Here is a 22,792-nt window from a genome sequence, read left to right on the forward strand (position 1 = left end):
CGTGTATTCGTATATTCGTGTACATACTTATATATATTTCGATACTCTATCTCCTTTCACTCGTGAAAGAGTGGTATATATTCTTGATCAGGATCACCTCCTGAGTTGATATAAGCATCTCCGTCTGTATGTCTGTTTCTACGCAAACTAGTCTCTCAGTTTTAAAGCTAACGACTTGAAACTTTGCACCCACTCTTCTTTTTTTTTGTTCGCAGTATATAAGTCGGAACGGCCAAGATCGGCCGACTATATCCTTTAGCTGCCATATAACTTAGCTGCCATATAACTCCGCCCGAAGTTAGCTTACTTTGCTTGTTTATTGTAATAAATTGGTTTTATTATGATATTATCAAGGATATATAAGGATCGGCGAACTATATCCGATTTCTGCGGGCCCGCCCGAAGTTAGCATTCCTTTCTTGTTAACATATAAACTAGAAAGATTCTATTGGGGAATACCCCCTCCCCCCCCAAACAGTAATATTAAAAGGTTGTAACTTATTAAAATATAAAATATACATCCCTTTAAATATGGGATGTACATTCATACATACATATATGCTTTTGTGAATGTTGTCCAAGGTTTCAACAGAACTGCGCTTGGGCCCGTCTGTTCGACCCACCTTTCGTGAAACGCTCTCTTGGCTAAGAGCGATGCGGCGCAGTCGCGATCGTCAACCACTCTTTTCGATCGCCAGACAGTGCTCTCTTGCGTGCCCTCGCTCTCTCGCTCTTGACGCTCTCGGCCCCGTCATCTTGACCATTTTTGTTACTGGCTGGGGAGAGCGGGGCTCCCCAGTTCGAACTCCGCAGAGTCTACTTTTCTTTCGTTGCCAACTTCTTGGACTTTCTTAGCTATATGCTTAAAAGTCTTTTGGAAGCGCCGACCCAGCAATCAGTTAGCTGCAAGCGCTTTTGGCGTCTGGTGTGGTGTAACGGAGACTCTAGTGCTAACACAAAAACGGAAAATCGACGACTGAAGGACTGAAGGAATCCGGCCGTATTTGCTTTGTGCGGCCATAAGCCGACTTATTTAAGTGACCAGCTCCGTTTAATAAAAGTTTCGTTGAGAGAAAACACACAGACCGCATCGAAGTTGAATTGATTTGCGCGCAACCGAAAAGCAGTATTCATATGCAACGCGCGCGACAAGCCATTCGGTTCATCCTCCCGGTTCCAGTGCCCTACTCATCCTTGCCACTGCCGTGTTGCCGTGTTGCCGTCCTGCCGTATTGTTTATGGATTTGCTGTTTTTGGGAGCGGCGACTCTCCTCTAACACGTCAACAGGTAAGCCTGGATTCAGCCGGGATTAACTTTGCTTAAACTGCTGCAACAACTAAAGTGACAGATGACAACTGGGGAGTCGGGAGAGGGGTGGAGACGGGGCGAAATTCCGACAGATCCCAGCGCGTCCTGGCCCGCAGTCGCATCCTGATGCAGTGGAGTGCAGACAAAGCGGATTACCATGGAATTGTTTAATGGCTTTAAAGCGCTTATCGCAGCGAAAGTGTCGTGTGTATGTACCCCTCCGCATATTCATATCCAAGGCATCGGCATTGGCATTGGTTGGCCAGCGTAATTGGCCAGCAGATCGCAGAAGCCGCCCGGGAAAAGAACACAGACCGGCAGGCGAAGAGTGCTGTGAAAACTTGTATTTAATTAAGAAATAGTGGTAGAGGCTATGGCTTTGGCTGTAGCTGTGCCAGGCCAAGTCAGAGAAACCAAGCCATAGAACATAGAACGAACAACAGCGGCAGCAACAACAAGTGCAGCAAAAACAAGTACCACACACACTGCCACCGCACGGGAGCAAGCACGACGGACTGGCAGCCACACACGTGTAACTGGAAACAAGTTGAATTTCCTCGACTACATTTGGTAAAGTTTACATGAGGCAACGGCCAGAGACAACAGCTCTTTCCCGAGAACCCAGAGTCCCAGCTTCGGCCGAAACGCTCCAAGACTTTATGGGTTGGCTGTTGGTGTGGTGGCGAGACGGCGCAGTTGGCCTAGAAGGTTGTTAGACTGTGAGGCTGCGGGGCAATGTGATTTTAATGAACTACTAAAACGGCATGCCAAAGCCAAAACAAACGTAAACAAACTTGACTCCCGCCTCAGATTGCATTATGGCTGCCACATGCAGCAGCAACAGTTGGAAGATCCCAGGTCCCTGGGCCCAGAACCCAGAACCCAGATCCCAGCAATCTGTACAATATTAATGCAAGCATTAGCAGGCGCCGAGCCGAGGCGTCCCACACCCTCATCCCCCACCCATTCGTTCGGAGTCCGTTTGTTACTGTGCATTTCGGCCGGAGTTCGGCCTCAGCCTGGTTAGTGGCAACTTAAGCTGACAGCAACGCAGAGCGGCGAGCAGTTTGAGTTACTTTCTACCAGCATTCTTTGGCTAAGACCCCAGTGCCCACCCCTCATCACGCCCCTCACCACAGGCAGTGGATGGCTGAGATTAGTGCAGTTACTGCAGTTGCATCCACAGTTGCCGTTGTTCTTATTGCGGTTTCTGTTACTGTTGCGGTAAATAAATAAAGCAGCGTGACTTCACGGTTCAACCTCATCCAGAGTCTCAGTCTCAGCCTCGGAGATGCTGTTGCTTTAGCTCTGGCTTTGCTTTGCTTTTCGCTGGCTTTGGCTGTACCCGTGGCGGAGTGGCAGCCGGTAGATTGCGTTGCAACAACAGCATCGTTGTCGGCTGACTGGTACAAATGGATTCAAAATTATAGATGCGTTCCACGCTGCCATTCAGCCCACTTCCTTCGGGCCAAGCCCGGACCATCTAGAAAGCGTGAATTAACAAAGCCCCAAATTAGAGACAGAATACATCTTCCCATTAAGCAGATCGGGCCTGGACCGCACACGTTACTCGAAACGGGTGTGAGGTCGCTTACACATAATAATGCCTATGTAACCAGTAGTAACATTCCGGGTTTTTGTTTTCAGTAAGAGGGTCCTGGATTCTGTTCAATAAGATAATTTTTGGGAGCTGATGAGACAAGGCGGGCGTTGCATAAGCTCGTGATAAACTCGCACATATGTAAGAAACTTATGGCGAGCTAGCACGCCAACGCCATTAAAAGCTGCTGCATTTTAATTAATCAAGTTAACAAACAAAGCAGTTGCAGTTGCGGCAGATGCATCATCTGTCAACAACAATGTGCGCCGCAAACTAATTACACGGCTCTTCGCGGCCAGGGCGTATGAGGGCGCTGGGGGAGGGTGCAAAGTCGGGCGGTAAGCCCAAAAACCCAAATCCCAATTGAAGCCACCACACATCATCATTGTTCAAAACTGCGGAGGTCTGGCTCTGCATATGCGATATTACAAATTAGATTTCTGTTAATTTTTGACAGAAAAACTTTGAGGAAACAAAAGAAGCTATTATTAGCCTCTACTGGGTACTGAATCCTGGATGGTAAACATTTTTGTAAGAAAATTACTTGAGAGTCTGTGCTTCTGAGCCAGGATGGGCTGCGTAGATTGATTGGTCTATCCGTGGTGTTACACACTCTCAGAAGGAGGAGGCGCCCCTGCTCCCCTGAAGAGCTAGGCATGTCCCAATGAATTCAAAACTTCAATTAATAGGCAAGGCGGCAGAAGTTTCCTCTAGCAACGATAAACAAATGGAAGCAACAAAATCCAAGCTCCGGGGCCAAGACAAACCATCGCAGTCGTATTTCCTCCGAAGACAAGTTTTGTGCCAACCAAAGTTCCTCCAAAACGGACTGGAGTGTCCTCGTTAGGTCTGCCCGGCGGAAGCAGCACTTAATAATAATTAAATAATTTTCGCCATTTATAGAGCCAGCACATAGAGCCAGCTTTTGAATGGGCTTGGCTTAGTCCTGCACTTGTATTTGCAGCGAGTCTATTTATCTTTCCCTTTCGTATTTCTTCTTCAGACTGTGTACATCTGCTGTGTGCTGCACTAATAAATAAGATTGCTTTTAATTAACAAAAAAATTGTGGCTGCCATCGAGTTGCTGGCAAAAGTTGCTCAATTTGCTTGCCTGGCCAAGTCGGTCTTGGCTTCGACCTCACAAGCCAGGATGTCTTTAGTTGCGTTTATGTCTTTAAGTCTAATGGGTGGAGAAACCGTGTCGTTTAGAACACTCGTATTTCCCTGATTTAATTGACACAAAAAAACTATTAAGCCGGGGAAAATATAATCTTCCATAAGCATAGTTAGTTAATCGCTTAAAGCATCGTTGTTGCGCCTCAGGTTCGCCATACATAGTCTTCAGTTAGTTGATATTCAAAAAGCCTAAGTTCTTAAGCGCAGGACCCTGCTATTTTGCACATAACCCGATCCAATGAAAGTCGGTTCTCAACTACCGAGGAAATTTGAAAGCATTTGAAAGTTTTTGACGCTGGTTGCCGTGAATTTGGCTTTGCCTTCGCCTTTACACAAGACAGCTGCAGTTGGTTTCTGGGCCATGGAGGCAGGCGGAGTGGAGGTACACTGGAGGTGCAAACTGCCGTAACTGCAGAGGCTTCAACGTCATCACCTGACGTTGACTCGGGGACCCGGGCCGTTACGAACACACTCGGCGGCTTTCTGGCACATGTCATGGGAACTAGAAGTAAGGCGGCCAAAGTTGGGAAACCGTGGGAGTGAAATACTTTACTTTGTTCGGGCAAATTCATTAATAAGCTTTTTTTACATTCGCTCCTCCGCATCTCCGCAAGTTTTCGAGCATTTTCCACACGACTTTTAATTCAGAAATACAACTCAAAGCTCGACTGCTCATATGCGAGTGGATGATCGGACGCAGGCAGGCGTTCTGAGAATCGCGTGTGCCGCCAAGAGCTTCTTCTGATGGAAACGGAATCTGGGCCCAGACACGAGCACTTCTATTTGCCAACCAATAACAATTTCATTTGACTAGCAGTGGAATGGCGTATGAATTATTCCATGCATATCTGTGTTAATATTATGCCAGTCGCAGTTGTCGGTGAGCCTAACCCTTTTCAGGGACCACACAGGAAGGGTCGGATGACTTTGAACTTTTGACACATTTGGCAGTCGGCTGTCATAGTTCACCAGGGGTAATAGGTCACTTGGGAATTCATGTTTGCTTGGCTGATTCCATCCTATGCTTTTCGACTACATAAATTCTTTATGGTCGAATTTCGGGACTTGACCCTTGGCCATGTCATGGGAACTGGACAGAGAGCTATGCAAACAGACAGACAGATTGAGGCTGCATTTGGTAATGTTTACTGGCCCTGTTGGGGTTGGGGACGACCTTCGATTGGGGACTATTTAAGTTGGCTGTGTTATTACGTCTAATTAAGGGGCTTATTCAGTGCCGCTGCCACAAGCCGCATCGAGCCAACTCTGAATCAATGCGCGGACTCAAAATTGTTTGGCTGAATGCCGCAATTTATGTCGGATCACATTAGCGGGAAAAAGGTGTAGCATATTTTTCCCATTATGATATTGCTTTACAATGACACATTAAAAACAACAATTGCTCGTCCCAGTCCAGTGGCTTTGAACACTGTTTTTGCCATTTCTTTATCAAAGTTTACGCAATCACTTTCACGAAATACAAATTGAATTGCCAATGAGTTGCCATTGTCATTGGCAGGGCCAATGCTTGACAAAAAAACAGAATCATAATGGAAAAGGGCAATTTATAATTGTGAAATTTCCCCTCAACCTTGTAGCAATGCAACCATGAAGCCGTGTTGCATTTAAGGCCACAATTGGGAAATTACCGGGCCGCGTCAAAGATAGCACTCAGCTTATCTGGCATGATTAATTTGCCGACCCTTTGAGCGATCGCTTAGAACTGGCCGTCTGTCCATCCGTCCACCCGGCCATCCGACCATCTGACCATCGCATTCATGAGCTGGTCAATCAGCACTTAAGAGCTTTCCCTCGCGGATGCCAACAATATTCTCATATTCTCTTGCCGGCAGTACCCGGCAACGACCATAATCCATTAGAAAAAGTAGCAAATTATGATTTATTGCACTTGCTCCGAAGAAAGGAAAAATTCATGAAAGCCACAAAGTGGAGAAGCGCTGCAGAGAGTGCTTCGCAAAAGTAAGAGGAGCTTGGACTCGGGACTAGGTGGTCGGGTGGGACTGTAAAGGATGGAGGATTGGCCCATAAAAGCAAAAACTTCTAAGTAGTATACGAAAATGTAAAACTCTTGTAATGAGGGTGCACTCCTTCCACTCGGGGCCACTTGCAGCCACTCCACTTCCATATTTTTGCGGCCCTAAAGTTTGGTTTCGGTGTATTAGGTAGCCGCCTTGAAGTCGTCGCTGCAATCGGGTGTGTAGAGCACCAATTATTGGCCCATAGACTCCGAAAGAAGCCACGACACGACCTCATAGGTCGTCATCCCAATTACACACATGAGTAATGTGCGTGTTTCCAGCTTGTGCAATACCGCCTAATGAGCCACAATTGGGCCACCCCCTCTTCCACCGCATTTGATGAGTGGCATCTATACGACGAGTGGATGCAACCAGCCAAATAGTCAAGTAGCCGTGCTTACCAAATTATGGCCCGGCTCACTCAGCCATGGATGCGTCAGCTGGGCCCCGGCTTAGTTAATAACTCTGACCGAAATACCAGAGTTCCAATATTCGAATCCGAAAAGTAAGTGTCATTAGCATATACTTAGCACAAGAACCAGTTTCCCTGGCTCTTTCCCCGGCTCCTTTCCTGGGCACGGGAGAAAGGGGGGACATGTACAAAAGAAATGGAAAGAAAAGAGAGTAGTCTGTCGGAAATGGGTCAAAAAGTTTCCCACTGATCGAGTTCGTTTTAATTAACACATCCGAACAGATGAGCAGATGCCAGCCACAGCAGCCGAAGCAGCCATATTCGCACATGCAATCATAGATTTTTATGGCCAAGAGCCGGGACTTACGTGTAGATTACAGTTGCCTCCGAGCCGTCAAGAATGCAGCTCGTAACGGGCACAAATTGAATGGCTCAGAAACGGAAACCTAGTCTTACTCCGACTTCGACGACTCCGACTCCGACTCTGACTGTGACTGTAACTCTTGGCTTTGAAATATCGGTGGCTACGACGATGAATGGCACCTGGCGAAAGGCGCATAATCAACCATAATGACAAAATTACTATATTTAGTATGCTAAAAATCGGTCAAAGTGTCAGTAGGTTGTCCCCCCGACGATGATGAAGATTTTTCTATCGTTTCGGAGCTCGGCTGCTCTGGTGCCTGGTTACTTTGGTGCTGTGGTACTGTGGTGCTTTGGCTAAAATCGCCTGCGCCAGCAAACATGATAGTGCAATTTTTGGAATTAAAATCTTTTCACCACAGCATCTTGTCGAGCGATGAATCTGCGACTCTCGACCAAGTAAAGAAGAGTGGATGGGAGTGATGGCTCTTCGCCGGCTCGTCGTCGAGAGTGTAGGTCGCTACTGTATCGCTCTCCTAGCCCTGTAACTTTCATTTTTGACGCTGTAGAATATCAATACACAATGGCTATAAAAAGCGTATCGAACACATCAAAAGGTTATTGGCATATTTGTGTGCCTTGTCTTTTCGCAGCGCTTTGTTTGCTTCCCCATTCATCGCATCCATCGGACTGCCTTAAGTTGCCACACGCGCTTCGCGGTTGTTTGTTGTGTGTGAGTGTAGTTTGTAGTGTATCTTTTGACGCGCTTCGAGAGAGTGGGCACTTGAGGTCCTAAGTGCCGTAATTAGCAACAGCTTAGACGGCCACAAGCTGCAAGCGAGTGGCAAGACGATCAACATCCTCACTCTCCAGGTGCCCAAGGTTTTGGCAGATGCACAAGCAGATGCAGATGCTCAGATAGTCAGATAAAGATTCTGCGGGCGAGTGGAGGCCTGAGACAAATTTTGGTAACGTTATAAAAATTGAAAGCTACGCAACCAGGTGACCTACATCTACAGCTTGCCAGACCCACTCCATTCACCAATTTGGATCCATGTCTGGCATGTTGCTGCCGTTTGGCTTTATTTCTTTTATTCTCGGTCTCGGTCTTGTTCTCGTTCTCGTTACCTCTCTTGGCCATTGGATATAAAATTATAGACCGCCGGATCTCCAAGAGCAACCGCTTTGGTCCGCTTTAATTTGTTTTTCTCTTCATTTCGCTTGGCCAAAATAAGCATTTCAACCCGCGTAATTTTGTCGTGATTTGTTTTTTTCCACCAAATATTTTTTTCTTTGCTGTTGCTGGTATTCGAGCAGAATTTAAATAAAACACTCAACGCTTTCACTTTAGTCACTTTTTATTGACTCCTACTCTGGTTGTCGGCTTCAGGTAATGGCTCTATCGCCTTTCGGCTCGCTTCTCATTGAACTTCAATTAGCAACGGCTCATCATTATCATCCCATTTGCAGAGACGCCTCCGCAAACGTTTTTTCTTTCCCTTCCAATTGTCAATTCGGCTTGGGAAAGTGTAGCAATTAAAAATTAATTGCTTAGGCAGGCCACTGTCGAAAACGTCGAATGTGACACGTGCGAATCCAATTTATGAAGTCAACTGGTCCGCTTGTCTGTAGGTCTGCCAGTCTGCCGGTCTTCTGTGGCTTCTCAGAGCCAATATCTTCCATCTGTCCTTGTTTTGTGAAATTGCTTTTTGGTGTAAAGGAGCAGCTAGGAGTTATCTGGGCCAAGCACTTGCCTTCATTCACATTAAAATTATTATTTTCAAGCAAGATGTTTGTTGCTTAGACGCCCAGATGAAAATAATGGAAGCTAAAACGGCATGGCATTTGTGCGATGCCGATCCAATTTAGGCCTGAATTCATCGAGGGCATGGGTTATGCCACAAATAGCTAATGCTTGTCCACCGGATTGACTAAAGCCCCTATCAGGCGCTTAAACATACCTTTATTTATTTATTTTCATTTGAACACTGATGGTTGGACGCCCGGATGGCTTCACTGCCCGGAGAGACAGGATCGGAAACATTGAGATGCATGCCCCAGTGGGCTGGCTGGCCTGCTGGCAGGTTGGGCTTTTACAAATTCGAGTTTTAGTTGCCAAAATTTGAGGCATTTATTATTTCGAATGTCATCGACAAAAACAACGTCCTGCCAGCTTATACTCACATCAAATGCAAATAAATGAAATAAATTCCCCACATACATTTCACATACGTATATTTGTGTGTATCGATGGACTGCCAACAGCAGCAAAATGCAGCAAAAACAATCAACAGGGCGCGCTGCCAAATGAAATGTTCGAGAAAATCAAACAATTTCGCCCATTGAGCTTTTAAGCCGCTAAAGGAAATATGGCAGGGTCGGCGCATGTCATTTTTCAGATACTTTGATGTGCGACGGCCAAAATAATCGCGAAATGGTGGCTGTCATAGCTGCTGTCTCTCCCCAAACTTTGGTTTATTCAATCCACTCGTTGTTTGTACATAAATACCGACATTGTGTGCGGAATTCGCAGGGAAATTGGCAAATACCCATACATCGCGCCGAGTTTTGCTAGTCGTCTAGTTAGGTACCGTAAGGGATACACTATTCGAGTCTGTTTTGAACTGAAAAGTCCCATAATCTGTTTCCGATAGAATCACACCGATTGTGCTAAAAAATTTGGGGCAGCTTAACTCAAGAATATTATTGAATTTATTGAACAAATATTACTACAATTAATACAATTACTATTCTTTACTTTATATACATAGCTAGAATACCCATCAACTAGCTATTTTAATATATGTTTAATATGTTAAATATTTTTATTTAATTCATTTTCAATACATGAGAAATTGATTTAAAATCGCGAGGGCATTGCGGCGGTACACTCTGGCCTGTTCTTCTCGCCTGCTCCAGATCGAAAATAATGCACCACGAAGTGACGGTCAACATATTGCTGTATATATGTACATATATATGCGGCACATCGAATGGGAGAATACAAATGTATTGGCTCGGCCAAGAGCATGTATCGAAAATCAAGCTAACCGAACTGAGCCGGCCCTGTGGCCCACTTACTGGGCACGGGAAAAGCCCATTTTCCGGAGCTAACTACGAAAAAACCTTTCTACTCAATTTGGCCGGAGCCAGCAGGCCAGAAAGCAGAAATAACAAAAGCTAAATGCGAGGGGAATTGTATGAGGAAAGCCCGTCGGGTCGCAAAGTTTATGCCAGTTGGTTGATTTCTGTAGCATTTCCGTTTTGTTTCATTTTAATTCTCGAGCTGCTCTTTGACCATTTTTGATGGCCATCCCACACAAACACACAATCAGACCCGCACAGGGAGCTGGGGGATTACAGAACCAAATAAAATGCTCGACTATTGGCGGAAGTGCACCATAAGTTTATTTCTTGTTCGCCATTTTGTTTACATATTTTCGGGCGTGCAGCACGCTTTTGGGCGCTTGGCCATGTCGATTGCTTCCATTCCAGTTTGAGGCGACAAGTTTGTTTGTGCTTTTGTGTTTGTGTGTGTGGCTTATTGGCCATGATGCGCCATAATGTAACGGAAATTGACCAAGTTTTTAAAGACCTAAATATTTAATGGGGAAAGAGCCTCTTTCCACCCCATCGGCACAACGCTGTTGCTCCCGAAACTCCCGCTAAATGTTCAATTTGCCGCCTTTGTGGCCCTTCAATCCCTTCCAGCTGCCAGAAGCCATTAATATTTTCAAACTATTTGCATAAATTAATGTGCGCACACAAACTGTTGCCAAAATATTGCTCCGTACTCTTTGCTCTCTGGCAGATTGTGGAGCTCAGCCCCAACTGGGCGTGGCACGTCGCATGCGGCACACACCAGGCAGCATGTGGGTCAGCTCAGCCAGCTTAGCCGGCTCTGCTCCTGGCTGGGAGCGAGTTTAATAGCGATTAAACCGCCTTTATTTAAATTCGAGTTAAGCATGCGCCAAAGCTTCGCATATGAATGGTAAATGAAATTGCATGTCGGCCTGAGGCGCATATAACTCCACCGAAAGTTGGTCTGCTCCGACGTAGATCGGAGCATGGGTGGCGCCCCTACATCCATCAAGCCTGCAAGAACCCTCGTTCGCATTTACCCAGGTGACCGGCGGGGGTGGGATGGTGGCAAAGTGCAGCAGCTGCCCCGAATTTACAATATGTGGGGACCAACTTATCCAAAGGGCGGAGGTTGGGGCAAAGCACATAAATATGAAATTAGTTTAATCAGCTTTCGGTAAGCAGACTTTAATTGAAATTCCTTGCAGGCAGCCGAGATGAGTGATCTTCTCTGCTTTAATTCGATGCCAAAATAGAAGCAGTGGCTTTCGGAGCTGCCGGGATGATGTGGCGCCCCAACTGGTAATTGAGTTTTAAGTAGCTGTTAGCGGTCCCGCACCCACTCCTTCCGCCACTTAATAGCAAAGATGCGCAGCTACCGCCACGCATTGTTGCGAAAATTTACCTTGTACGTCGCCTGGCTCTGCAGTTGGAAAATAGTTGGGGGCACTGAGAAAAACACACAGAACTTGTTTAGAAATCAGCTTCAAAGCTCAAATGTTTGATGCAATTAGAAACTGTACCGATATTTAGAGACTTTAAATTACTTAAACAACTAATAGTTTACTGGAAACACATATTTTCTTCGAGTGTAAAAGGCTTTAAAAGCACAGGCACGAATAGAACGCTTCACCAACTCAGTGCTGCGAGTTAAAGTTGCTCCGAAAGACAGCAACGCTGCAAATCAAATTTGCACGAAAACCAAAGGTACTTTTTGAACGCATCTGGCAGACCAGCACCCGGGCCCACCCACACCTGCCCGCCGCACCCCACACACACCCGGCAGGGCGGGAGGCCAGCACACAAATACGGGGCCAGATTCGCACATCGCTTATTTGGTAATTTGCGTGAGTGCGAAAATGCGTTGCGTGTTTGCCTAACATGCCTGTATTAGTGCGTTGCCGCTGCAAAGTTCATAAACTCGAACACACACACCTGGGTCGCAGCCGAGCCTGAGCCGGAGCAGAAGCCGGAGCCTGAGCCCGCAAGATAGGCAAGTCACACCCCCACCCATGTGGCACACATGGAACACTGGATGCAATGTGTCCGTAATTGAGTTAGCCAGAGATTTTGGGGAAACTTTAAGGCCCTGCGGTCATATTGCAAGTGCTACGGCGTGGACGCCATAGCACCGGCCGTGGCACAATAAATTGCGATAATAAATGGGCCACCGTTTAACTGTGTCAACAGCCCCTCACCCTTGGCGCATCTCAAGCGCTGCAGCGCTGCAGAGACGCTGCGCCGGTTGCAAGCTGCCAGCTCTGGGTAAACAAGAGGCAAACTTGACGGCTGTGGCACTTGCAGCACCTCTAGTTTCGCCCACACTCGCTCTCGCACCTGCACCAGAACCATCTCTGGCAACAGACCCTGCATATAAAACGCTAAATAGCGGCTAATGGCCAAAAAGATGCAACCGAATAGGAAAAATGCACCCCGGGCCAAGGCTCCCTCTGGTTCTGCTGTTGACGTTGTCATTGTGACGACAAAACGGTGGCTAGAATAACGGAAATTATGCAAAATAGGTAAAGCAGCTTTGGCCAAACTAAGCATCAACTGCAGGCGCAAAATTATGTGCCCGGGGGCGGGTGGGTGCACCCTGTTCGCTGAAAAGCCTGCTCACTTCCTCCAGCTTAAAGCTACAAATCGGTTTAAAGGACAGTTTTTGAGGCAAAGATACAAAGTGCTCGGCGGTACCACCAGTAATTAAATAATTCAATAAAGTATTTCTTTCGTAAAGTGAATGCGCTTAGTGTATCGACGAATAAGTGCGTGATACTTGAATGTATGTGACTCTTAAGGATATCGTACAAATGAATTATTTTGTACAAATGATTATTTGTGACAATTTAAAGGAATTCTAAAGCTTATAAGCAACGGCTGCGGGATTCCTTTCAAATAAAATTAATTTAAATGAACTTTCAAAATTTATATAGGTTTTTATAGGTTTATAGGTTGTAGGATTTATTTTCACAGGTTTTTTAAACCCTTTCAGAGGGTATTATAATTTTGTCAAAAAGTTTGCAACGCAGTGATAAAGACATCTCCGACCCCATAAAGTATGTATATTCTTGATCAGATTTTCCTCCTGAGTTGATATGAGCATGTCCTAGTCTCTCACTAGTCTCTCAATTTCAAAGCTATCGACTGGAAACTTTGCACACACCCTTCTTTTCTAGATATAGATATATTAGTTATATTATGATATTCTCATGAAGATCGGCAAACTATATATATTTTAACTGCAAGGGTTTATCAACTTCATCTCCGCCCGAAGTAAGCTTTCCTTTCTCGTTTTTTTTTATTTAAATTGCTGGAATTGTTTAATAATTGTGTGATATAACACTCACCCTTTCCGTAGGGAGTTTTTAAACGACTAACACCTCGTGGTAATGAGAGGTAATTGTCTAGATAGGCTGGGAGCCCGAAAACCAATGCATCCAATTAGGCCAATACTAGGGCGTCTATTCTTAAAGTGGCTCACGGCCCACGGCTTGCCCCACAAATCTTCATAACTGTCTCCATTTGGCAGCTTGGCATTGGGCGCTTCTCACCCTCGTGCGTCGGTGCCACAGAGAAAAGGCCAAACAGGTCCCCTGGGTATTTGTCAAGGGAGTTTATCTCGGTCCGGGCCGAAGCTCGAACGGACAGCACATAGGATCTTATCACAAGAGCCCGCTCCTAACTGCCGATGCCACCGTAGTTGGGGGACCCATCAAATCAGAGATTGGTCCGCAGCAAATTCGCATAAAAGCCACTATACCCCGTTGGTGCCTTTGGCTGCAAAACTCTGGCCGGCATAGACCCTCTGCTCCGAGTTCCTTGCAGGTCTGACATTGCTGACACACCTGCTCTGGCCTGCGCAGGAATCCGCCTTGGATGAGGGTGCTGATGGGCGGAGAAAAACTAGCAGAATCATGTTTTCCCGCTGGAGGATACACCTACTGGTAGTGCTGTGCTGGCCTCGTCGCTGAAGATTTTAAATTGCAATTGAATAATAGATTGAACTCGTTTTAGGCGAGACCTAATGTAATTTTTGCCACTGGCTTATGGAAGGCCTTCGGTCAGGTTAATTAACATGATTAATGCACTAGAAGTAGCTGACTCACTGCGAGCCACTAATCAGTCCTAGAGAAGGGACCCGGGACCAGGCCCAGCTGTAAGGCCTGGCAATTACGACAAACTGATAATACAAGGCCAGTCATTGTGCGAGTTATGGCTAAAAAAGAAACGGCCGGGCGGGCCGCAATGCGGGTGTCGTGCCGCGTGTGTAGTCCATCAGCATTCAGGGAATGATGCAGCATGGCGGAAAAAAACGATATGGAGGAAGCTTGGGATCGACACGAGGATGGCCATAAACTGCCATGGGAGGCACACACCCTCGAACACCCGCCTAATCCATTCACATACGAGTAGGTACACACAGAGGCTGGCCACTAAAATTGACCAAAAGCAGAGCAGTTGAGCATAAAAGGATACGACGCCTTTTTGAAGGGAGCAGTGTAAAAGGATTTTGTGCACCTTTCAAAGTCCTTTTTTACAGTTTTTTGGGTATGTTCTGTACGGTCCTGGAATGAATGAATGCATGAATGCCTGATGATTGAATGTGCCCAAGATACAGGGCTGAGAAATGTGGGGAAGCCGAGGACTGGGCGGCCGCTTTAAAGGGTCAGTCTAATCAGCCCCGACCAGACGACAGTCATGTCGACCGCCCCATCCACCCATCCCTTCCGCCACTTCCTTGTTTTGATTATAAATTGAAAAATTTGCTGCTGTGCGAAATTTGTACGAAATCAAAGTGTTTGCCAGGACACTAGAATTTCCATATGTCACTGCCGGCGGGAGTGGCCAGGCGCAAAGGTCAGCCATGTGGAATTGAAGGGCGTAGGGCCGTAAAAGATACGCTTGTTAGTCGGATAGCCGACTTCCAGATGATGAAAGGTCGCAACAGTGATAGAGTGGGATTAATTACCGCTTGTACACTGAGCTATTTTTTTATCTCTTCCAAGTTACTAAAGGACTGAAGGAAAAGTGAGATTATTATTTACAAAGGTGGGATCTTTCTATTTATAACAGCCCATCAGCATTCGGTTCATTCTAGACTGGACGCCCAGTAAATATTAAAAATGTGTTTCAGTCATTACATCCATACAAATTACGTCCATTTTAAGGTATAAATTACAGATCAAGGACTGCGGATGCAATGTGCACCCGTAGACACTGTTGCAATATATTATAATCCAGGCAATTGCATAATGGATTAACAACAACCCGGTGTTGAAGCTCGCTCTCTTTAATCCTTTATCAATGTGAAGTCGAGTAAATATTCTACCGTGTTGCAGCGGCCGAAGCATATCTGCATTATTGTTTGCCGTACTGCTCATTTCGGAATTCGAATCGATTTATTACATTTTTAAACAGCATTGCAGTTGCTGCTTCCGGGCCTGGGTGGTGTAATTAATAAATTGATGCGGCTGCATGTCGTCGCCAGGTGCAGAAGCAGAAGCAGGAGCTGGAGCCAAGACAAATGCAATTGCGCCGCGCCGCCGACACGCGCCATTTGACAAAATGCGGCTATCAAAAACCTGACTGTCGTCTAATGCCTGGCTGAAACCTTAGGGCGCCTACAGCGAATATCACAGCGCAGCGGCGGTCTGCACTTTGCAAATCACGTATTCGACTCGTGAAGGCCAGCTTGGTTTGGCTAATTAATGCCAAAGAGTTATATATTAAGTGGCATCAGCCGGACCTTGGCACATGCCACGTCTCCTAATCCCGCTCACGCCCTGGCCTCATAACTTTGGTAGTTTGGCGCAGCTGCAAAGAGGCAGGACAAGCGGACAAGCGAACGGAGGGACTAACGGACAAACGGACTCACGGACAGCAGCGGCCTAAACGTGTCCGGACTGGAATCGAATCGCCGGCAGAGGAATTCAATAGAGAAGGGCCAAGGCGATGACAATGGAGCGAAGATTTTTGGCTTCGATGAGCGACACGTGCAAAGTGAAATAATCTGATGCGAAGCATTTATTGTTACTTGGCACAAACTTGAAAACTATAAAGCCATCTTGGCAGCACCTCGTCCCGACTCTGGTTGGCTCGGGGATTTTTCTGTGCTGAAGTGCGGTGCCGGTGTCAGTGGCAAGCATCCCACCTCAGCCATTATGCCGGATATGTCTGGGTGGAATTCATACCCAGCCCACCTACGCAGTGTGCCCGACTCCCGACCACATCCGCCCGAAATCCGAGGCAAACAATAACAGGCCGAGGAAAGAATAATCAACCAGATAGGGGAGAGGAAACTGAAAAGTTTCATAGCCAAATGAAGATTGGCGTTGCGAGATACACACGTGACGGGAATGGAATATCGAAAATTATATTGAGCTCCTGCGGCGTGCAAAATCTTTACCAAAACAATATATGTCATGCACATGCCAGGACAGTAAATGGCCAATGAATCGACTAGCTCCGGCAGCCGCGGGATCGGAAAATAAAATGCACATTAGCCGGAGGCACACAGCCGTCAGTTTCAGGAACTAGAAACAATAGTCGATGATGTGCCCCGACTACGGGGTACCTGTTATACTGTGTGTCTTTTTTACGATAGTACAACCGTATCTGCATAAGCTCTATGAAGCTTTTCCATAGAGCTTCGAAAACGGCAAAGAACGCGAGACTTTAAGAGCTGGCAGCTAGGGACAAGGAAAAGATGGGTACGAAAGGTTCTTAACGAACGCTCTAATCTGCACGTAATTGTGTTTTTGGGCAACCCGGGCCATGAGAATCGAAAAAAGACTGACAGACTGACACACTTGATAGACCCTGATGGGGAAAGCTGGAAAAAATGGGAAAAATAATACTGAGCGCAGAAGATCCATCTGCAAAATAGTATTTGCAATTTTGATGATTTCTGTTTTCCAACAGACCAAATAATAAAACAATAAACCTTCATGTACACAAACGCTTAAAATGACGAATGCCAGATCAAGTCGGGCGCTCGTGTTTATAAAAAGGGACTGTGCCTTTTTGTGTGTGCGAGGGTGTGCATCGAGTGGGCCAAGCCTTTTAGGCGAAAAGCTGCAGCTCCGGAGTTGGCACGGAGGAAGGAATCGTTATGTCGGCCAGGACGCAAGTCGCAAAAAACAAAGAAAGTGCCGAGTGCCGATTGCGGGAGGTCTTTGTGAGGGGCTTGGAAGCAAAAGAGCAAATCGAAATAAATAAATAAAATCAAACGCTGTTTGAGAAGGAAAGTTTCAAACTAGGAAAGCGCCAGGCAGGAGCTCTGGAATTACATCTTATGAGTGTCTGGGGGCTGGGCCCACAGAGCGTATTCGTAACGTACGTAGTCCGTATACATAACGGAAGCGGAAGCAGAGCGATAAACTTTTGTTAGCGCAGCGCACACCAATCCGCGAAGAGCACTCGCGGGAGCGTAAAAGTGCGAAAGTGCGAGCTCTGGAGTACTGGCGTCCTATCAGCCTGGGCCCCCGCTACCACCTCTTCCATCCAGGCTTCTCAGAGTCCTAGAACAGATTAAGGAAAACAGCCGAACACTACCAGGCGAAACGGAAGCAGCGTGTAAATGTTGGCTGACGCTTGACTGCGTCATCCTGCCAAGGGAGTGTCCAATGGAACAGAAATCAGGCTCAACAGATTGTTGGTCCGCAACTTGGCCCCTCCGAGTAAGTCGAAGTCCTCGCATGGTCTTCATTAAACGCCCGGTGCCGAAACCCAATTTGCTTTAATTTCCGAAGAGCTAATGACAACTGATTGGGCCAAAGTCCTCAGTGTTCGGCGCGAACGGAGCTCCGTAAATCCAATAAAAAATCAATAGCTAACAAGCCAAAAACAAACCGAAATAAGTTTTTCTTGCTGGAAAATCTTAATTTTTCACGATGCCACAAAACGTGACACATTTTCGTGGTGGCTGCAAACTCTTGTAAACTTTTTGCACCCACACACCAAGTGACCTTTGAAAATGTGTGAAGGGAAGGACTCATTTGCTGGACGCTACTTTATTGTACCCTTAAGGAGGATTCTTTAAAAAAGTTCAAACTTTTACATCTTTCTCGAAGGAATTATTGTTCAGCATTTCCGTAGAATCAAACCTGGAAACCTAACCTTAGTTTCAGATCCACACTAGAACTTGTTCAAAGCTAGAAGGTTGGTTCCGTTTTAAGAAGTAGTATTAGACCCATCGAGGGAAGATAAAATTAATTTCAGGCCCAAAAGAGTATAAAAAGCTGGTACTCCAGACGTGAGAAACTTTCCTCACTCTTTTTTGTATGTTCTGTGGCCTTAAAACCAATTTCGGTTTGTATTTTCGTCACACGCAACTTGGCAAACATGCATCTCAGTTTAGCTGTTCCAAACAGACTTAAGTGGATTTGGGGTCCCTCGAATCCCAGGCGCAAATATTTTGATTGCGGTCAGGGTCCCTTGATCAGTATTTAGCATAATTAATTAACCCCGGAGAAGATTTAAGTAATTGAAATTCGATTGGTATTCAATTGGACAGCAAAATAGCCACCTTATTTCTAGAGACAAACAGCACAATAATGCTGGGGAATCATTTATGTTGTGGGAGGTAATCGAGGCTTTTTCGAAAGAAACAAAATTGATGTGCAAATTTCCCCAGACTTAGCGTGTTGGTATTTCTGGACACACCAGGGCTTTGTATTCTGGTCGCTAGGTGTGTTGTCATTTATAATGAAGTTTGGCATCCATGGCATATTTACCTGGAAATATATTTCCATTTAGCCAGCTGGCGCAAGTGTCCCCTTTCCAGAGTTGGGGACGTGTTCTAAACGAAATCTGCCAGCCACATGCCTCAAAATGTCATTTTGGCTAATACACCTTTTGTCGTTTGATTTATTGTTCGGCCCTCCCCGTCTTATTTGCATGTGTTACACTTTGACCGCCTCTCCAGAGGCGAGTGGAAGTCCTCCACTAAAACTCCCACTGTCACTGCCTTTCACCCTCCCACTTGTATTGAAATGTCTGAGTGATTTGTTTAAGCAAACGTCCAGTTGTGTGCGGTCTCATTTCTTCTCGTTTCGATTCGTTAGCCCGTCTCTACAGCTGTCAGGTCCAATCTGGGTCCTGGAGCTGAAGCTGGAATAGATCCTGAACGAGCGCCCTTCTTCTGCCTAGTGCCGCCTGCCTTCTTCTGCTGTCTTTTGTGACTTTGTGTGGATGTGTGTTTATGTTTGTCGTCCACTTGTCATGTCACTCAGCATCATTGTCGCTCAAACAATGGCAGTCCGACAATTTTCACTCGCACCTCACCGCAGTTAGCATCTCGGGACCAGGTCCATGATGGCAGGCTGCCAGGGTACTGGCTATGGGTCCGGGCCCCTGAAGAGTAAGCCCCTCTTCGAGGTCGGCATTTCATTTACATTTCAATGTCAGCTCTTGTCCCACGTCCCACAACCCTTTCGCAGGACCGCTGACAATCGAAATTTACCGTTGCAAATCAATTGCCATCTTACCGTCGGGACGAATCCTTTGCAGGACGCAAGGCGGTCGGGTTTACACATAAAAAAATAAATAACCATACGGACGCAGACCTTTTCAATGGTTTTGCATACATAAAGAATTTGAGGCACTCCAGATTCCCTTTTGGTTTTGTGTCTTTGAAAGAAAAATTAAACAAAAATTGTACAAAAATGTTAAACTGTTTTTACCTAGATAGTGCCGAGTCCAGGCTTGAGGACCCTATTATGCTAAAATACTTTATGCCCCATTTATGTTGATTTCGCCGTGTTCCTGTTTCTGCTTTATGGCCAGACAGTACACGGGAGAAATCAAAAATTCAGACCCAAGTGTCAAGGCCGTCAGCAACCAGGGAGGCAGTCGGGCACACAGGCAGAGAAAATATTTTTATGGGCCGGAGTCGGTATTTATGCCCGATTTATACCACATTGGCCAGGAATCGTTTAGCTATTTTCTATGCCACTATATGGATTCGCATTGATGCCTGTGCCAGTGTGCGTACGTGACGGGACACAACGGCCCGGGTTCAAAATAGGACGCCCGCGCCTTATAGTGGGTGGTGGACTGCGGGCGGAGGCAAAGGAATAAGGGCTCCAGGGTTTGAGTGTTTGAGTGCTGCGATGTGTGTGCGTATCTGTTAGCCAACATTTTGACAGCGCCGGCTTTAAGTTGTCAGCGCATTCTTCGGCTTTGCCGCTGTGTGTTGGCCATTGTGCTTATTAACATACTATGTATGTTGCTTGTTTGCTGCCTCCTCCTTGTCGTCCCATTGACAATTCATTTGTGTTATCACGCTCCGTACGCCCACACACCCAGCAGAGTGTGTGCTTCACAGCAAGGGCTTTGTAGCAGAACGCAGAACAAGCAAAAGTGTCAAAATTGCTGGGAAAAGTATTTGCACAGATTTCTGACGATAATACGCAATGACAGGCAAAAAGACACGAGAAAACAAAAAGGAGTCTCAGCGAAGCGCCAACTTTATGTGGCGTCTTACCTCATGAACCCATAAGCGCGGAAAATCAATACTTGCTATACACACATGTCCTCCCGATCAAACTCTTTTCCCAGCAAGGGAGTATAGTGATAAGATTAACAAAAATATCACTAAAAGGAAATGCATTTAGACCAGGATGTATCGAGATCTGAGCTATGGCGGATAACTAGATTCCTGCATTGATGCAGCCGTAATCCCCGAGAGCTCACTCAACTCGGCTTAGAGATGTCTGGTTGCATATCCCTACTTAGGGCCAAATTGCCAGGCACTTTGGCCAGGACTCTAAAAGCACGCTGCAACCAAAGACGCCGACCCAATGGCATTCCTGTCGACCGCCCCTGCCGTCCCTGGCGCCACACAGACACCGCTACAACCCACATGTGGCCGCTCGTTATTATTAGCATAATTACAGGCGCATTAGCGAGCTCGGTCTCTGGCGCCTGGCACTTTGCCTGCCGCCTGATTATGACAGGGCCTAAAAGTACACAGCCTTCCCTGAATCCTTGCCCTTGCCTCGCACCAGTGCAGCACCTGCAGTGCGGCTTTAAGCTGTTGAAAGTCCCTTAAAGAAGCCCCACTTTTTGAAGATGCTCCTGCGCTCTTTTTTTAACCCTCGCATTTTCCGCCTTCATAAACATTGCATTAATTAGATTTTTATTTTACTTTGCAGCCCTCGCTTAATGTTTACTCGGCTTCCTTCGACGTAAAGTGCCGAACGGCCGCAGTTAGCCCAGGTCAAAGGAAGAAGAACAACGTTGCAGATTAGTCGGAGGCCCTGAAAAACAATCTACCCGAGTAGAGCGACTTCCACGACTCACGCAAGGAAAAGCAAAGGCATCCCTGGGATGCGACTCCGCGCGCTGCCCGGGCTCTGGGCCTGGCTAGTTCTGACCGCCCCCCTTACTATGGCCTATCCGAACAGCCCTCTGGCCCAGCCGCCCCTAGCCTCCTACGTGGACACCTTGAAAACGTCCAACCAGCCCAGCCTCCCAGCTCCCGTGCTTCTGCAGCCTGCTTTCGTCTATGACGCCCACCCCCCAGAGGACACTGCTGCTCCTGCAGCACCATCTCCCTCTGTAGATGGTGAGCTCTCAAAGGGAGTCATCGGTTCCAGGTGGGTACACTCAATTCTTTACCTTATTTACTGCTGCCCCGACTAACCCTGAAATGCTGCAAAAAATTGATTCTAACCAAATGTAATACTTCATTTGAAAGATTTGAAAAGTATATCATTTTATATCCTAAAAGTATATCATTATCAAGCTTTATTTTAAATAATTTGATTATCTCACTAAGTATGCCAGTACTTTTACCTACAAGCATTAATTCAATTGAGGACTACCGACTTGCTTATATTATATGACATTGTAATTAAGTTTCTAAAAGTTACTTTTATGCAAGTTTAAAGTTAAAAACTTTTCTATTTTCGGAACATGTTATGTAAATAAATGAATTAGCGAAACCCCAACCTTCTGTTGCTCTGGCTTATATACTCCTCCAAGTCGGTTGAAAATCAAACAAGAATCAAACTTAGTCCTACTAATATGTTTGTTTTATCCTTGATGCAAAGGATTTAATTTTTTTTTCATAAATAATATGACCTAACTAAATTGAGCACTTTAAGAATTAAAAAAAAAAAAGGAATAGGTTCAAAGTCTACTAGAACTGTGAAGAGTATGTTCTCCGTGTATCCAAAGGACTCACCGGATGACGGGAAGGCCTCTTTGTTTTCCATGAACGCTTTACATTTACTTTGCCTCCCCGTTACCGCTTCTCCACCCGCTCCTGCCGATGTTGTTGCTGGGGAAAATCTTTTGTTTGCATAGCTTTTTCGCAATTTTTGCCTAATTGAAATAGAATTTCATGCTTAGCCGTAGCCGATTCCGTTCTTGAGTGGGGAGCGTGGGTGGTCGGTTTGTCTGACTCGCCTTAGTATTTTTAATTAATTTGCTCCGCGGCCGCAAAACACGCGGAGTGGGTAGCGGAGCGCTGCATACTTTGTGGCACGCGTTCACATCCCATTGAGGCGGTCGCCGTGGGGAAAGAGGGTGGCATGTGCACCGGGCCTAGACAACAACGATTAAATTGAGTGCTCATTAACTTCAAATCAATGCTAATCAATTGAGTTTAAGTGCGGCGTTGGCCAAAACGGCGGTACCACACCATCCATCCCACTAATCCCCCCGAAGGGCAAAAACACGTTGCAAACACAAGCAGCGTGGCCCAATAAAAGTTTTTATATTCCGCGTTTTTTGTGACCCTTCTTCCCAGTACTTCAGGCCCAGAGCCATCTGTTTGATATTGTTCCGGTGCAGTTTCGTATTAA

At 46.1% G+C, this 22,792-nt stretch overlaps 1 protein-coding gene across 1 annotated transcript in view; it reads left to right on the forward strand.

Annotated features, from left to right (window-relative positions):
* The first annotated feature begins 886 nt into the window (after positions 1-886).
* LOC108130251 (uncharacterized) overlaps positions 887-22,792 on the forward strand; it is a 30,080-nt gene continuing 8,174 nt past the window's right edge. The window contains exons 1-2 of the mRNA XM_017248632.3: positions 887-1,288; positions 21,137-21,580. Coding sequence (XP_017104121.2) covers positions 21,312-21,580 — 269 coding nt within the window. The 5' untranslated portion in view covers positions 887-1,288; positions 21,137-21,311. The remainder of the gene's footprint in view (positions 1,289-21,136; positions 21,581-22,792) is intronic.

Source organism: Drosophila bipectinata, chromosome 2R (genome assembly GCF_030179905.1).
Source record: "Drosophila bipectinata strain 14024-0381.07 chromosome 2R, DbipHiC1v2, whole genome shotgun sequence".
Lineage (NCBI taxonomy): Eukaryota > Metazoa > Arthropoda > Insecta > Diptera > Drosophilidae > Drosophila > Drosophila bipectinata.